The following is a 17,649-nucleotide window of genomic DNA, read 5'->3' as shown; positions in this document are numbered from 1 at the left end:
CGAGCAAAGCTGGCTAAGTTGCTTCTGCACAAGGGCAGTGGAGGGCCAGAAAACAGATCAGATCGTCTTCTAGGCTTCCTTGGATTTTTGCAGTTTTTTGGATCTGAGAAAGGTTTTGCTAATGCAGTTGGGCACCTGATTGAGCTCACCTAATATTTAGAAGTGTTTATGGCTCAGGTGTTGCTTCAGGCCCAACTCTTAATGTTTCTTTGTGATATTGCCTTAGAGAGCAGGCAGGATACATGAAGGTCCTGCTTATGGGCTGGGATCCCAAGCACAAATACAGGCTGGGCAGAGAATGGGTTGAGAGCAGTCCTGAGGGGAAGGACTTAGGGTTGTTGGTTGGCAAGAAGCTCAACATGAACCAGCGATGTGTGCGGCCCTGAAAGGGAACTGTCTATTGGGCTGCATCAAAAGCAGCGAGGCCAGCAGGGAGAAAGAGGTGATTCTGCCTCTCTGCTCTGACTTGTGAGGCCCCACCTGGAGCCCTGCGTCCAGCTCTGGGGCCCCCAGCACCAGAAGGACAGGGACCTGTGGGAGTGGGTCCAAGGGAGGCCACAAAGATGATCAGAGGGCTGGAGCACCTCTCCTACACAGACAGGCTGAGGGAGCTGGGGGTGTTCAGCCTCGAGAAGAGGAGGCTCAGGGTAGACCTCATTGCTCTCTGCAACTACCTGAAAGGAAGGTGTGGGGAGCTAGGGGTTGGCCTCTGCTCACAGATAACTAGTGATAGGACTAGAGGGAATGGCCTCAAGTTGCCCCAGGGGAGGTTCAGGCTGGCAATGAGGAGACATTTCTCCTCAGGAAGAGCAGCCAGGCACTGGGACGGGTTGCCCAGGGAGGCGGTGGAGTCACCGTCCCTGGGGGCGCTCAAGGAGAGGCTGGACGTGGTGCTTGGGGACATGGTCAGTGGGTGACACTGGTGGTAGGGGATGGTTGGGCCAGATGGTCCTGGAGGTCTTTTCCAACCTGAATGATTCTATGATTCTATGGTTCTAGGAGTAACATTCAGCAGTTCTGTTACCTCTGAGGTGTTCCTGTTGCAGGGGGCTGAAGTAGGGAGCAACCACTTATCCTTCTGCACAAGCTTTCTTCTGACTCAGATTTGTGGAGACACTTCTCCCACACACTTCCCCCCAACTTTGTGGCCTTACCCTACTGAGGTGGATTTGGGATAAGATGTCGTGCCTGTCATAGTCCCCTCCTCATCCACTTCTGCTTCTACTTCACTTTCATCCTCCTTACCCCAATCTCACAGCTTGAAGCACCACTTGCCAGCATCACACTACTTACTCTTCCTAAGTGCCAAAGCCCCTCTGGCACCCCGTGCCCGCACTGTCCATTGGACTGCAGGTTCTCCAGGGCACAAAGTGCTGCAGTGTTGTGTGCAGTGCTCAGGCTGTGGCAGTTTGCATATTCACAGTAATTGCCTTAGCTCACTTAAAAACAATAGGAAAAAAAAAAAAGCACATTTATGAAATAATGGTACATCTGAGGAAGAAGGTAAACAAAAATATACAAGAAAATCCTTGGGGTACAGCACAGAAGAGGAGGGCATTTCATGCACAGTCTTTTATTTTCTGGTTCCTTTCCACATCCCCACGGCACCCCCCAACCACGTGAGTCCTGAGCAGGGCTGACCTTGCTGAACATGTGAGATCTGACGAGAGCACAGCACACAGCAGGATGGCTGCAGGCTAATGCTTTTATTTTTGTAACCATGTATTCCTAAGAGCGTGGTAACAGGAGTTAGGGATCAAATCCATGCTTCTTGCGTAACTGAACAGAGTATTCCCGCTAGGCCACCTGGCAAGAGATCAAACATCCCATACCAGGCCTTAAAAAAAAAAAAAAAAAAAGGCAAGAAATACTAAGAACAGTCATCCATAAGAGAAAAGCAACAAGTATTCTAAGGCATCCCCATAACCATGCCCCTAGAAGGCACAAAGGGGCCAAAGGACTTGGTTTTTGAAGTCAACACACACGAGACTGACAGCAGCTACACATGCTCTGAAGCACCAACCCTTCTCCACCTTATCCCCCATACAAACTCTTTCCAATCCAACCTTACTGAACATTGGCTCAGGCTCCCAAGCCCACTGCTGGGCCGCTCTTACATTGCTATAACAGAGTTAGGACTTGCCATGACCTGACTAATCCCCTTCTGCCACTTGAAGAAGAGGTTAACCCAAGAACTAAGGAGCCAGCTACATCTACTGATTCACCGTGTTAGCAAGCCATCATTAACATTGTTCTCTGGATTCTGACCATCTCTACCAAGGTCCTTTAGAGCTATGTGGGTGCTAAACATTAGACCTTACTCCAAAAAACTTTTTTTTTTGGCTATTCTGAAAGACTCAAATAAACATCAGCATTCTGATGAAAATTCACTGCACTCTTCCCACACAGCTTTGTACCTGACTCTTTTTTCCTTTCTTTTCTTTCTTTCTCTCTCTCTCTCTCTCTTTTTCTTTTTTTTTTTTTTTTTTTTTTTTTTTTTTTTTTAATCTGCTGGACTTTCAATTCCTAAAGGAAAAAAAAAAAAAAAGGAATGGAATTTTCAAGAACATTTCTTCCTCTTTTTAAATAGCTCTCTTAAAAATTCATATTTTTCAAATCACGTATATTTAAACCAGGAACTTTTAATAGCATTTTATCAGCTTCCTGCATTAGCTCCAATGTTTTTAAATGTACATTTTAATGCTTCAAGACATAAGTCATTGTTGGATGCAAATTAGGGGATTTCTGAATATATCTGGAAAGTTAATAAAAACGAGAAGCATGAAAAGAGATGCAAGACCCTACATTAAAGATTATAGTTAAATATAACTGGATAGAGAAAGATGTTACATTAAAAGCCTACTCAAAATATTAGTATATATTAAGAGTCTACTGACAAATGTTTGTTGAAATAGTGACAGCAGGACATTATAGGACAGTCTGTTTTTGTTCCAAACAGAATAGGGGGAGAAAGGGAGGGAGAAAAAGCAAAAAAAAAGTAAGCTTTGATGAAATAATTCATTTTAATTATTGTCACCACCATTTAGAGCTCAGTCCTGCATCATTTAATTGTACTTTTGACATTGCCTCCCAGAAGCATATTTCAGAAAATGAAGTAATATGTGGCAAAAAAAAAAAAAGCACTAAAAAAATTCCTTTAATAAAAGCTTGTTCCTGCAGAGTTAGTTTCAAGCTGGAAACAATTTTTCATCTTTTCAAATATAAAAACTAAATAAAAGAAATCAATAATCTGTGGGAATAAGACTCACCTCTGTGAGAAGTTCATCCAAACTCTTTGCTCTCAGTGGCAAGCTCCTAGTTAAGAATTTAAGTGGGTGTTCAAATGGCTGGTTTGGGTGAATAGTTGTTTATTTGATGCAGTTGTTGCACCTAAAAATTAAAGTCTGGTTTTACCCCAAGTCAACCCCCAAACAAACTTATCAGTGCATTTGGTAAATCAAAAACAAACAAACACAGCTTTAGGGTAAATTGTTAGTTGTCTGTTTGTTTGGGACCAACTATAATTCTCCCACTGTTTTGCAGATACGTGTAATCAAAGCAAAGGACTATAATCACAGGAGAACTTAGGCATCACCTTCTTCAGAGAAGATTTTCCAATTTCTACCCAACTGGAGACCTAGTGAAAACTTGAAATTCTTATGTGAAATACATTAATTCTGAATGAGAAGTGAAATACATATTAAACATTTCCAGTGGTGTTATTACTCTTGCATTTCAACCTTTCAGATCCTTTCCATTGCTCTTAAGTATTCACATGAAGTTATTTCATTTCAAAGCCTACCATATTAGGCTATTACAATTCCTTTATGCTGCAGGCCAAATTTCCTGGTGGTCCTGTATTAACAGCACTGCAATAACTGTATGCCAAGGTGCCATGTTAATCTCACAACATTCTTCTCTAGAAATAATGAATTTATTTTGAATCTGCATTATAACATCAGGTCCTTCTTAGCTCTGTTTTGAAGAGCTACAGGTATAACCTTCCTGCTTATTCACAAAGCAGTAGGATATGCTTTCACCTCAGCCTTTAATTCTCCCTCACTCCTCCCTTTTAGGGATATGTCAACAAGCCAAAATAATATTGTATGCTACACGACATTCATTTTAACAGTGAGAATCTTGTCATTGTTCCATAAAAGAATCAGTGCATTTATTTAATAAATATTTCTAACAGTGCTTTTATGTGCTAGCTAAACTGTGTAGCTCATTCTTCTTTTAAGGTTAAGCATCAATAAATAACTACCCCTTGTATTTATTTATTCCCTGCTCTTGGGAGAAGACAGAAGGCTTAGCAAAAAACACACCCTCAAAACTCACAAGTCTGGAGAGTTTCATACAGACTGGAGCCCGAGAAAGGGGGAAAAGGGATTGTGCTCCAGTGCTAATGCTTCTTCCCTGAGAAATGGACTACATTTGCGTCCTACATTGTGGACTACACTACATCCGTGCCACCTCTGTGGTATGTGACACGGTTCTGTTGTGGTCCATCTCAGCATCCTGATCAGGAACTGCTGAAACAGAAGGGCTGTACCTGGGTGATGGCACAGGACTCTCCCCTCTCTTCCTACCAGCCTTAGGACTTCATCTGTGAAACTGGGATATCCAAACAATTTGTTGGGGAAAAAAAAAAAAAAAAAGTATTTTGGCATTCCTATCTTGTCCTCATTGTTTTAAATGTCCATAATGTTCAGTGAGAGCATTTAAAATTCACAAATAATTTTGCATTGACTGAGTGCTTATTTTGGCAAATTAACAATTTATGACAAACAATTAACTACATCAGTTTCACCGTGACCTTCTGTAGTGGGTGAGCACATCCACTAAAATGAGCCAGGAACAAAGAATTTTCAGCAGGAAGGAAGATAGGATGCCAGCCAAGCTCCGAATCTCTCAGTTTAGGCTGAGTTTCAATCAAAACCAAAGACATGATCTCAAATCCATACTGATCATGAATATGTCCCGCTGGATGCCAAGAATCAAGGCTGAGCCCCAAAATCCAATCAGGTTGTTCAGGCAGCCCTCTCTATCCGTTTTTGTCAGAGCATTTTGCTGCCAGGCAGGGATGCTGTGCTGGAATTGCAGTGACAAGCTGCATCCTGCTCTGACTGCCGAGACCGCACAGGTCTGACTGCCTTGGGGCAGTCCTGCCTTTAAAAGCAGGCGGTGATGGATGTGGTGGTGTACGGGGAGGGGGCCTTCCAGCCGTGACCTTTCCAGCAGGCAGGGAAGTAGGCTAAGCACAGAGAGGGCCGGGACAGGTCAAGTCAAACAGCATTAGGAGCAAGAAGCTGGCCTGTGAGGAAAAGAAGCAAAGGACTCAGGACCTTCAAAACAAACAAACAAACAAACAAAACAAAACAGCTGCGAGTAGGAAAGAATATCTGAAAGGATGAGAATGGATGATCACAAAGGAAGAGGAGGAATTTGTTTGGGTAGCTTGAAATGAGTGAGAAGGACTTACCAGAAAACAAATAAGAATATAAAACAGCTACAAGAATATCCCTTAAAATTCAGACTGACCTGGCAGTTATGGAGCATTGGCTCCAGCAGGGATGAGGGGCAGCCCCTTCTCTTTATTGTGCTGAGTAGTATTTACAGCTGACGGCTCCTGATTTTATTTAGGACATTATCCCCGATAGCCATGCAAACTGTGGCACGTTGTTCCACATTGACTCACTGCTACTTCAGAACCACTAGAAAAGCAACGCAGACATCACTCAGGGCGAGAGCTTGGCTCCCACTAAAGTCAATGAGAGCTTCACTCTCTGGCTTTACTGTCATGTAGCGAACCGTTGCCTTTCGCTCTGCATTTCCCATAAAAGAGCATTTGCACTTTCCAGGAGCCTGCTGAATGAACGGTCTGATGGCTGCAGCATCGCTGTTCAAGCAGGGACACGTCCCAGTCAGAGCTAGCTACCAGTTCGGCTGAAGCAGCAGTAACGCCACTGGAAGTGCCAGCAAGGATGAAGAGGGTTAATTAGCACGGCGGTAAAAATGCCAGCAGTTGCTAGAATCTCATCTCCACGTGGGCTCCCATCACAGTAACTCCTTGGGTTTAGCTGAGCCTGCAGGAGCAATGATGAGGTAGTTTTTGCTCCTACTCCTCTTTGGAGCCCCAGCCAGGACAGGCAGACTGTCACGCTGAGAGTGTTACGGTTTCTCTGAATACAACCAGGTTGCTTGGCCTTAAGCATGCAGCATTGCCTGCATGGAAGGGATGGAAATACAACAAATTAATGCCCCAAACCACATTGTTTCAGTCACATGCAGTTTTTTGGTTTTGTTTTGTTTGTTTGTTTTCTACCCCTGTTCTATTCAGCTTGGTATAATACCGCTTATGTCCTGAAATCTATGCTGTGAAACACAGGGTGTACATTACGGAAGAATTCCTGCTGCTGCTACAGCCCAGCCTCTCCATTTCCAGAAGCTTGGGACTGTATATCCATCACCTGCCTGATGCGTTAGTTCCAGGTTTGCAATGAGAAACAACTTTTTATTTAGCTCCTCCTGAAAACGGACTCGATGTCACTTTTTAACCTCACTGGCTTCATTCTGCAACCACCAGGGTGAAAGAATACTATGTCCCCCCCCTTTTTTTTTTCAAGAGAGCAAAGCTCATGGAGTATCAACAGAGTGTATCTGTATCTGAAAGACTGATAAAAGTACACAACTGCAGGCAGCTGCTCCAGTTAGACAGACTTTTGTGCATGGCCTGAACCCACTGACTTCAAAATGATGTCTCATGTGCCTGCTTGCCTGGAGCAGCTTATAGGATTGGGGTCAGAGTTTCAGATACCAGGGGAAGCCTCTCCCTCAGCCCTGCCTCCATTTTTTTCTTATGATCATCATATTTCTATCATCTTTAGTAGCACTAATGCAGCCTGATCCCTCTAAACTGTCATACTGGTAGAAAAGGAAAATATGTTCATCTGTTCTCTCCTTCTTCCTACTCTCTCTCTCTCTCTCTTAAAAACCTGTTAGGTATGATGACCTGCATGAGAGAGCTGGATTTATTTGGGGAGATTCGGCTGCTAATTCATATGTACTAGGACTGAGAGACACGATCTGAATTTGGGATGTCTGTCTATTAATAATCAGTTTGTTATCTTAATAAATATTTGTGATGTGTTTATCTGACATAGATGACATGTTTATTATTACAAATAGGCTTATTGGTCATGATTCACATCGGTCTCTATTATTTTGGACTGTTTTCATTTATCTGTAGGCAGCTCATGCTGTTTTATATATTCTGTCACAGTTGGTTGTGTTTTGCCTTTTTGTGCTGATCTCTGTAAAAAAAACACAAAAACACAGCACATAGGAAATTAAAAAACAATGAGAATGTTTCCAAAATCATCGCTGTATCACATCCATCCAGCAGTAATTTAAATGTGTATGAAACAGAGTACAAACCTAGGCAGATGGGAAGCTTTTAAACAAAACATAACTTAAGACATCAGCAAATGACACTGGCTACTTTGGGATACAGACCTGAAACTAAGACAGAGTCAATGGAAGGACTAGTTTTGTCTTTTGACCCAGGGCCAGGTACCTACAGGCTCCTGTGCTGTGAGATCTGTGGAGGGAGGGTCCCGTTTGCACAGGTGGCCTCGATCCCTCATTCAGGTATGTGATGCTGCCATCATTCCTCAGTTCTGTATGGAAAGCGTGCCAGGTAAGTACAACTGGAACAAAACTCTGAGACTCCCTGCTACAGGGTGATGTAGGTGCTAAAAATTCAGACAGGCTCAAGGGGAGACCACTCAAGCTGGTAGAAATGTACTGAGGGGCTTTTTAGTGCACGGGTATCACCTCCCGCTCAGGAATTCTGTTTGGAGGCATATCTGGGGAAAGTATCACTTTGTGCTGCTCCCACTGTAGTTCTCTTTCCTAGGTATCTGCTTTTGGCTGATAATTTATATGTTCTTAAGGTCTTACACAGTGGATTTCAACCTAACTATTAACTCTTTTGAGTCATCCTTTCAACCACACTCTGCATGTCTTTATGACAAACATTCAGCCAATCTCTCCAGTTTACCGAGAAACACTTCAGAAACCTCCTGTCCTCACCCCTCCCTGCCTGCTTCTGAACATTCACTTCTCTTTCACAGCTTCTACAGCAGTTTTGCCCTGCAGACCAAACATCAGCCTGCCCCCTGCCTAGTTCTGCTCACCCCGATGACTAACAGGCTATTCATCCCTCACCCTATCAATTCTGCATGTTTCCCTATGTATCATGTTTCCCAATCCCCATCAGTTTTCATTCCCTTGTCCTTTGATGAGAACTCCTCTTCCTTTGCCATTTCTTTCTGCACCTTCCCAAGATTAGTGCTGCAGAGAGTGCTGCAGGGCAAAGAAGTAACTCAACTGTCATCTCTGCATGGGACAGAAATAAGGAGCAGAGCTGCTGTGAGCTTTTGTTTTTCCTTTTTCTTTTTTTTTTTTTTTATTTTCTTCCATCCTTTAAAAATGAGTGTAGTGTTGTTTGAGAAAATACTTACGCCCACTCTCTGAAAAGGTCTGATAGGATGCTTTTACGTGGGGAAACAGGCAAATATAGTAACCAGCAAATCAGCAGGGAATTTATCTCTGGCCAAATTAAAATATTGTAAGGTTATAGCAGTATAGCAGTTGCTTTGTTACTAGATTCACTTCAACCACTGCCAGAATCCCACCACTTGTGAAGACATTCACAAGACCAAGTAGCATGCACCCAGAGCCCGTGTGTAATCACCACACCTTCCTTGTGTTAAGCTAATGCACATTACACAAAAGCTAGAGCTGTGTTCTACCATTATCGGACCCACCTCCTGCCTTCTGCAGCTGGGCCCTCCAAAGCAGAGTGGTCCCTTGTGTCCTTTGCCAGAGGCTGTGCCGTCAGAGGCTGGGCTGTATGGAGTCAGTTGCAGGAGTGTGGATGGTGGCAGCTGTCTGAAGCAATTCCATCACGTTCCTAAAAGAAGAGTCAGAAACAAGTTCTTTCAGTTTTGAGTCACAGGTTCTCCCTTTTGGCTCTTCATTTGCTCCTTAAAAATCTTTTAGACACTAAAATACACCATAGAAATATTTATCAGAAGTCAGCATGTCTGAGCGCAAGCGATCCTATTGATAAGCAAATTTGAAGGCCAAGGTTAACCTGAGCAGAAGCCTGACCCCATAAATAATGAGCAGCAAGTCAGGAACACAGAGACCTCTTCAGCAAACATTTGGCCTGCCTCTAGGTGGACCACACTGTTCATCAGCAAATATGAAGAATTACCTCAAAATCCAAAAGAATGACTTAACTTTTTAAAAAATGGTATCATTTAAAGAGTTCAGTCTGTTTATCTTGCTAAAAATAATGATATTATTCATTATACATCAGGTAGATATCAGGTGATCTGATCAGTCACCTTCAAGGAGAGAAAAGCTTTAGGACTAGAGAGCTTTTTATCCTAGAGGAGAATTGTGTAAATACTCATGGCAGGAAAGTAAAAAGCATAGATTCAAATGAGAAAAACATTCCAACTTGTCAATACTGACACGGATTAACTACTGGGACACAATATCAAGGAATGAGACAGGTTCTTTACCTTTTACTACCTTCATAGTTGCACCAGGGGCATTTCTGGAGATAGATTGTTCATACACTCAAGTTCCAGTTTCAATGGCTGCATGGGATTACATGGTATGTAGCGCGTCAGGCCAGATGCTTTATTGATTTGTCCTGGCCTTAATTTCCCTGAAAAGTCAGCATCTGCTTACCCCTGTTACGTAACAGGAGCACAGACCAAACAAGCCACTCTTTCAAGGTGAAAGAGGACGCCGCTGTGGGGCTGCAAGCAGAAAGCACAGAGTCGAGAGCAGAGCAGTGCTCCCTCTACTTCAGACGAGGATTGCCTGAAGGCAGGAGGAGCCCTCTGGCAGCCTGGGTTTGCTTCTGCGCCTAAAGGCCAGGCGGTATAGTCGGCACTCTTACCCACACTCTGTAACCTGAAATCTGCAACAAGGTGAACTTTCTCTCTCATGTTATGGCTGTCAAATTGTTAATTCACACGGGTATCACAGAATCAGAAGCAAAGGGAAAATATCTTGTTCTAGAAACCGAACATAAAATGCTGAGATGTGGTAAGGATGAATACTTCGGTTTCTTTCATTACATTTTTTTTTTCTCTTCAGTGGAGTACAGCTAAGCTGACATATAAATATATTAAACAGCTGCTCATCAGAAAAATGCTATATTGTAGCCTTAACTGAAATTTATTCTGTTCACGGATTTTTTAATTTTTATTTTCTTGACTATATTTGATCTCTGCTACTGCAGAAAAATTTTCTACTTGGACTATGAGTTTCGACTTAACATTTTTCCATTCTTTTTTATTCCCCCCCCCCCCCCCCGTGTATATTATGCAAGGTCAGATCACACAAACTTGTCTCATCTGAAAATCCCTGTTTAATTCAGTGGGACTGGTCAGATAGGATTTGGAGAATCATGCTCATATTCCACCTTTTTCACTTTACTGCAGTATTTACAAAAGACTCAAAAACTGTCAGTTCAAACAAAAACCTGACTGACACTGAATAAATGTCTCTGCATAGCTTTTGCTCTCTAAAATTAATCAATTAAGTGGGCAAAGCTTCACTGCATGAAAAAGACAGGAGATAATGTAACATTCAGCAACATTGAAAAGGCAAATGCATTCCTAAGAGGGACTTTGATTCCTTTTAAGTTGCAGTAAATAATGCAAGGTTGCAATAGCACATTTCAGATACACTCAAGATTTTAAAATGTGTCAAAACTACACATCTCAGCTAAGGCTACAATACCGAATTTGTACCTTTTTCTTGATGAGCAGCTGTTTTAAAATATTTATATGTCGGCTTAGCTGTACTCCACAGAAGAGAAAAAAAAAAAAAAAAAGAAGCAATGAAAGAAACTGAACTTATCACATCTCGGCTCTTTATGTTTGATTTATAGAACAAGATATTTTCCCTTTGCTTCTGATTTTTTGATACCTGTGTGAATTAACAATTTGACAGCCATAACATGAGAGAGGTGGTTCATTTGGTACAGATTTCAGGCTACAGAGCGTGGGTAAGAGTGCCGACTATACCGCCTGGCCTTTAGGTGCAGAAGCAAACCCAGGCTGCCAGAGGGCTCCTCCTGCCTTCAGGCAATCCTCATCTGAAGTAGAGGGAGCACTGCTCTCGACTCTGTGCTTTCTGCTTACAGCCCCACAGCAGTGTCCTATGTGATTGTGGGCAACACATTTGACTTGGTCTTTGCTTCAGTTTATCCATCTATTTAACAGGTGTAAGTAGAGACTGACTTGGCTTAGTCTCAGGATGGTGAAACATCTCTCATTGATCTGAATAGTTTTGGATGAGGCCTTAAGTGAAAGAAGCCTGAGTGAAAGAAGCATTTAGGAGATGCAGATTTTTTTTTCCCATCCATGAATTATGCATGAGTACATTGTGATTGTCTTGATTCTATCCTCTATTTTGAAATTATTCATCTAATTCCTTCAGAAAATTTTTGGTCTGTAGGCTGTTTGCAAGTAGTTTTGAGAATTTCTACTTAAGCAGCTGCTAACTTCCAGCTGGGGGTGGAAAAGACCCATCTTCCCCCCAGAAAGTAGAATGGACAGGTGTCAACATAAGACTGTGATCATTCCCCTTCCCTTCCCTTCCCTTCCCTTCCCTTCCCTTCCCTTCCCTTCCCTTCCCTTCCCTTCCCTTCCCTTCCCTTCCCTTCCCTTCCCTTCCCTTCCCTTCCCTTCCCTTCCCTTCCCTTCCCTTCCCTTCCCTTCCCTTCCCTTCCCTTCCCTTCCCTTCCCTTCCCTTCCCTTCCCTTCCCTTCCCTTCCCTTCCCTCTTTAATTCATTTTTTTTAAGAGTATGTTATGCTTCTGTATGTTCTTCTTATCCTTCTTAAGAACTGGATGAGGATGGACACAGTGGGAAACACCACTGGGTGTAGTGCTTTCACTCAAAATTCTGCCACAGGTTAAGGTCAACAGAAAGAAGGGGAGAACATGTTAGGTTAACTAAGGTGGGTTGGCCAACATTAAATCTGCCATTCCTTGAGCTCCAAGGACTTGACCTTGAACACCAACAATCTATGTTGTATTCAGGTATCCTTGTACAAAATTCTCCTCCTAAAACGGAGACAATAGTAATAAATGCCTTATAAAAGTATGTATGAAAATCAACCAACCAATGAAAAAAAAAAAAAAAAAACAACCCACAAAACTATCATAAACTTATGATAATAAGACCACAAAATCATAGCTGGGAACCTAAGCTGTGTTCCCTGCTTCTCTGACTGATAATACTTTGGATACTGAATACCGGTAGAAAGTCATTACCTTGCAAGCCCTGGACCAGGTACGTGCTGGGGAACGAGATCAATGCGAGAAATGGAGAGAACTGCCTGGGTTTCTTGTGAGAAGCTCCTGTCCAGAAGAAGATGTAATTGTGAGAAAGGAAATGCCTTGAACAGAATCTCAAATGGAAAAACACGTGAAGTCCCTACCGGCCAGAAGGCTGGAGCAATTTGCTTGCATCAAGTTTCGGTGAGCTGTTGCAAATTGAAGAGGGATTAGAACCTCTCAGAAAAAAGTTACAAGAACACTCTGCAGTATTTTTTTTCTGCAGATGAAACACCTGAAGATGTTACTACCTTCTGTGTCATGTATGCCTATTAATATACTAATTTATTGCTTCACTCTACTCTGACTGAAGTAAATATCTAAATAAATATAAAATTCAATCCTGTAATATTAGACCTTTCCATGAAATCCAAGGGCTTGACTCATTTGCATTTTGCTTTGTTTATATAATGCATGCTTATTTTAATTACTATTGCTGCACTTTAATTGTAATTCTCTGTGCAATGCCCGAGCACCTTGCTAAGTGGATAAGGGAAGCACTTTATTCCATAATAACATAATTAATCCATTATTATTCATTATTATTTTTTTTCTGGAATGGACTGAAAAGAATCAGGACTTTGAAAAACACAATACCAACAAATTATCTACAGCGAAAATAATTTTAACAGAATTCATACTTTCATCATCTTCACCATTGTTTTCCTCTTGATATCATCTCTCCTAAACAGAGGAGCAGCAGCATTTAATGACCTGAAGATTGGGCTAAATGCCAAGGATGCTCAAAATCAGAGATCACCCCCCCCTCCCTGTCCCCTGCCCCGCTTCCTGCGTGGCCTTGCACAAGTCATTTAATCACTCTGTGACACCATTTCCCTGTTTCTGGTGGCTGCCATCCTAGCATTCACCTTCAACGGAACAGTAAGGTTTACTTCACTAATGTGCAGAGCTTTGCAAATGATATATACGAGGTACTGTGGCAGCGTAATCAAAGGGACACAATGATGGCTGGATAAAAGAGGAGGCGTTTCCTAGCTATGCGGGATTCTTGCTTACCGAGCAAAAGAAGACATTCAATTTCTTCTGATATCCTTGCAGATTCCTCTTGAATGAATACCCTCTCTTCATTGAATTTTCTTATTATGAAGGATTATGCAACCCTATTACCTCTTGAAATTTTGTAAGTAGATCCCTGCATAGTCTTTCATGTTAGGCACAAAAGCATTGTGCTGCATTTCCCTTTGGCACACGCTCTCTGTAGAAACCTGGAAGGTCAGGGCTGGTCTTACCATTTTTGTCTGCCAGTTCCTAGACCCACACAGAAAACTGGTTTCTTTCTGATTCTCCTAGCTCATTCATTTTAAACTTACCAATCTATGGCTGTGGGTCCTTGTCTGTTTTATTTATGACAAAAAATTAAGAGTAGAAACTGGGCTAATGAGGCTGGTCAAGCAAATAAAGGCTGCAAAAAAAAGCGAATAAATATGTCAAGTCCATTCCACACAGTAAAATTCACGTTGCCTGATGAGCATTCAAGCACCATGACACAGGACTTCCAAGCTGTATGGCCTCATCCCTGGTCTTCCACACCAGGACACATTTTCTCGTTAGTTACTATTACCTTATGAATACGTACTGCAGCCTGTCGTACTGTATATGGATAGGCCAGCACAATGTTTATGGCCCTTATTTCGTCATTGCTTTTAGCCAGGTGGGCAGAAAAGGAACCTTATGTCCAACACGAAGATAGAAATGCGCACAGAGCTAGCCCCTAAGTGCTGAAACAGCCTGTTCCATCCTGCAAGAGAAACAATCCCTGCCTAAAGTCTCTCCTAATGAGGACAAGGAAGCTCTCTTATCTTTGTGTGTGTGTGTGTGTATACACCAATGTACCCACAGCCATCCCATGTTCCTTCCCAGAGTGTACCCATGCCAAAAGTACATTATTTCCTCTGGTTTCCCTGGACTCCATTCCTGTGAGGTAGGACTGAGCTGACGCTGCTCAGCAGTGTCTCTTGAAAGGAGGCAGCATACCAGCACAGTCTCCAAAATGATCATTTGTACGCTTACCCCAAAATATCTTAGGTGCTTTCATCTCCCCTGTGTTTCTGCGTATGCCTTTTCACGTTCCCCTACAACCATCTCTCACCTTGCTACACAACACCGGTTCCTCTTCAGCCGGCCCCCCCTCACAAGACATTAATGGCACAGCAGGCAGTGAGGTGGAGAAAGGTCTCTCTTAAATTTTTCCATCAAAATCGTAAGTGTGTGGGATTTGAGTGCTCTTAGAGTTCACTCCAGGGTCTTCTCCTGACACAGGGGACATACGGCAATGCTTCACGATCCCCCAAAGCCACCTCTAAGTGCTTGCAAGAGAACTGTGAATAGCAGCTCCTTTTTAGAAGGAATCTGCGAACGGTTTCTAATCCTGGTGATCCTGTTTGCATCAGTTTACATTCCCAAGGCTATCTGTGAACAGAAAGGACTGGAAATACACCTTTCCACTCAGCTGAGGCTGAGATTCTCCTTCACATTTCTCGGTCCCTCACTTCAGGAGCTCCATGCTGTGGTGCGTTTTTTGCTGATCTGAAAAGGCAAAATGAAAGTAGCTCTACCCCCAAAACAATCTGCTTAAGGACAGTTGCTTTTCATTCTGTGGACCTGCACCTTTTGGATGCTCGGTCAGATCTACGGATGGGCTTGCCTAAAATCAGGTGTGACCGCTTGCTGCCCCTCCTGGACCTTCAGAGCCAATGGTGATTGATGAGGTTGCTGCTCTGTGACCAAAACTCTCCACAGATCTGCACCAGAGTCCCTGTAAATAAGTGTGCTGCCTTTACCTAGGCTACTTTGCATGACAGAAAGCACAAGGGTTGTCTCCTCAGACCCAGGTCTGTAAGTTTGTGAACTCAGAGACGTGCATGAGGAAGGGCAAGGGAAGGCGTTTTGCGAGAAATGGGCATCATCTGCTCAGAAATGCAATCTGCACACCCAGGCAGAGCCCCACACTTTGTCCGGTTTGCTTCCCAAGGAGCTGAAGAAGACCAGGGCTTTGGGGACCAGGGCTTCGGGGGACCAAGGCTTTGGGGGACCAAGGCTTCGGGGGAGCGGCAAGCTGATGGGGGTGCCACCGGTTCCCCCGACACCCATTTTCCTGGGGAGCTCCTTGCCCGCTGCGTAATGACACCACCAAACAGCACCGCCACCAGCAGGGCAGCCACCACCACCTCGAATTACACCACTTTGCTTAAGCGCAACCAACAACAAAAAAAAAACAATAAAAATTAAAAAAAAAAAAAATAAAAGAAACCACTAAGTCATGATGGGAATTTATAAACATAACACAGAAAGGCACCACGCAGGAACGCCACTGAGGGAGGGAGGCAGGCAGACCGGGACGGGGACGGGGACGGGGACAGGGGCTCCCCTCATGGTCCCCTCCCTCAGCCGCCCCCTCAGCTCCCGCCCGCCCCCCTCCATCCCCCGGCGCCTGCGCGGCGGGGCCATGGGCGGGCTCTCGGCGGCGCCCCCCCCCCCATAGGAACGGCTTCGCTCCCCCCACCCCCCCCCCCACCCCGCGGCACCATCGGGCGGCCGCTGGCCGGGCGCGTGCCCAGGCGCGCGCGCGCTCGCTCCGGCGGGTGCCCGGCCGCGGGAGCGCGCCCGCCGCCCGCCCTCCCCGCAGCCAGGCGCCGCTCGGGCCGGCGGGCGGAGAGGGGCCCGCGGGGTCCGCGCAGGGAGAGAGAGGAGAAGGAGAAGGAGAAGAGGGGAGAGGGGGGTGGGGGGGTGCGTGTGTGGGGTGGGGGGGGCGGGCATGGAGAGCCTGCTGGAGAACCCGGTGCGCGCCGTGCTGTACCTGAAGGAGCTGACCGCCATCGTGCAGAACCAGCAGAGCCTCATCCACACCCAGCGGCAGCGCATCGACGAGCTGGAGCGGCGGCTGGACGAGCTCAGCACCGAGAACCGCAGCCTGCGCGGGCAGCGGCCGCCCCGCAGCGAGCCCCCTACCACCGCCGGGGCCGGGGTCCCCCCGGGACCGCCGCCCGAGCACCCCCCGGGGCCGCCGCCGCCGCCGCCTTCGCCGCCTTCCCCTCCGCCGCCCCCGCCGGGCCAGCCCGAGCCGCCCCAGCCCCAGCCCCAGCCCCAGCAGCAGGCGGCGGGGGGCGGCCCCGGGGGCGGCCGGGCGGGCGGGCAGCAGCCCCCCGCCGACAAGGAGGGCAGGGAGAAGGGGTGCTGCAGCGCCCTGCTCCACCACAAGACCCCGCCGCCCATCGGCAAGGGCATCCTCGGCCGGAGACCGGAGTGAGTGAGGGGTGAGGGGTGGGCGGGGGGCCGTGCTCCTTCCTCCCCCTCCTCCGTGCGCCCCTTCTTCAGGGTGCTGCCTCCCCCCTGACCGCTTTTCTTCCAGGGGCAAGTGTCCGTGGCCAGCCTGAGCCCAGCATCGCGCCCTCCTCGCCTGGCATCGGTACCCGAGTCGTGGAGCAAACGCCAGCCCGGCGTGGCGATGGGGAGGCTTTCCTCCTGCTTGCCCTAAGTCACCGGCATCCCCCAAAAAGCCCCCCGACCCGCCAGGGAAAATCCCCGCTCCTCCCTGGGAGCTGGGGTTCTCCTCCTCTCCCCGCTGCGAGGGTTGCGCATGGTGCCGGGGGGTTCGCAGAGGTACAGCTGCCGTGCATATGTTTGACATTTAGGATGCGTATGGCACGCGCCTGTGGGTTGCCTTTTTTTTTTTTTTTTTTTTTTTTTTTTGTGAGTGGTACCCGATGCCGACCCAGCTCGTGAAAAGGACCAAGTGTTTTTTAGCAGCGCAGAAAGCGTGACTGCTAGTGCTGAATGCTGATAGCGGTCTGCGTGCATGCGTGTGTAGTAAACAAGGATGAGCATTCCTGCACTGGAGCTGGTGGAAGAGGCGACTCCTGGAGTCTCATTTGCTTGGGTTTTGTGTCCCGTTTATGCCGTCAGTTCGCCAGCTGGTCATGACAACTGCACAGGGCATGGTGCTGGCCTTGGTTTAGGCGCTTGGAAAGCAGGGGGATGTGGTCTGCTCGAAGCCGGTTAGGGAACTCGGGAAGGGAAGGTGCTCAGCTTCTGGTGTGGCTTCTCTCACGAGAGGAATTTGGTAATGTAAGTAGTACAACTAGAGCTGCTCTTCCTTTCCGGAATGGGCCCTATTGTTTTGCTTATAGTGATGCCAAAATAAAGTACGCAGGACAGTGGATGGCCCCAGACGTCTTCCTTATCTCTTTTGGCACTTT

At 45.7% G+C, this 17,649-nt stretch overlaps 1 protein-coding gene and 1 long non-coding RNA gene across 11 annotated transcripts in view; one reads left to right on the top strand and one right to left on the bottom strand.

Moving 5' to 3' along the window:
- Nucleotides 1-3,157: 3,157 nt before the first annotated feature.
- LOC311439821 lies at nucleotides 3,158-16,345 on the bottom strand. 6 transcript variants are annotated; one of them, XR_014695027.1, is made up of 7 exons: nucleotides 16,251-16,345; nucleotides 14,892-14,980; nucleotides 13,451-14,192; nucleotides 12,371-12,457; nucleotides 8,832-8,977; nucleotides 5,542-6,225; nucleotides 3,158-3,390 (listed from the first exon to the last, which is right to left on the bottom strand). It is a non-coding gene; the product is annotated as an uncharacterized lncRNA (long non-coding RNA). The 6 variants fall into 6 exon arrangements; XR_014695028.1 differs by lacking the exon at nucleotides 3,158-3,390 and adding an exon at nucleotides 9,597-9,674 and having other exon boundaries at nucleotides 3,433-6,225; XR_014695030.1 differs by lacking the exon at nucleotides 3,158-3,390 and adding an exon at nucleotides 3,433-5,314.
- IQSEC3 (IQ motif and Sec7 domain ArfGEF 3) overlaps nucleotides 16,209-17,649 on the top strand; it is a gene marked incomplete at its 5' end in the record, with an annotated part of 99,864 nt that continues 98,423 nt past the window's right edge. For 4 of the 5 annotated variants that reach the window (XM_084525945.1, XM_084525948.1, XM_084525947.1 and 1 more), the window contains one exon: nucleotides 16,209-16,696. In XM_084525945.1, the coding sequence (XP_084382071.1) occupies nucleotides 16,209-16,696 (488 nt within the window). The remainder of the gene's footprint in view (nucleotides 16,697-17,649) is intronic. The other variant, XM_084525949.1, reaches the window with a different exon arrangement.

This window comes from Aythya ferina (genome assembly GCF_964211825.1).
Source record: "Aythya ferina genome assembly, chromosome: 1".
Classification (NCBI taxonomy): domain Eukaryota; kingdom Metazoa; phylum Chordata; class Aves; order Anseriformes; family Anatidae; genus Aythya; species Aythya ferina.
Note: the sequence above shows the minus strand (reverse complement) of the source record. Positions and strands in the feature narration are given on the sequence as shown.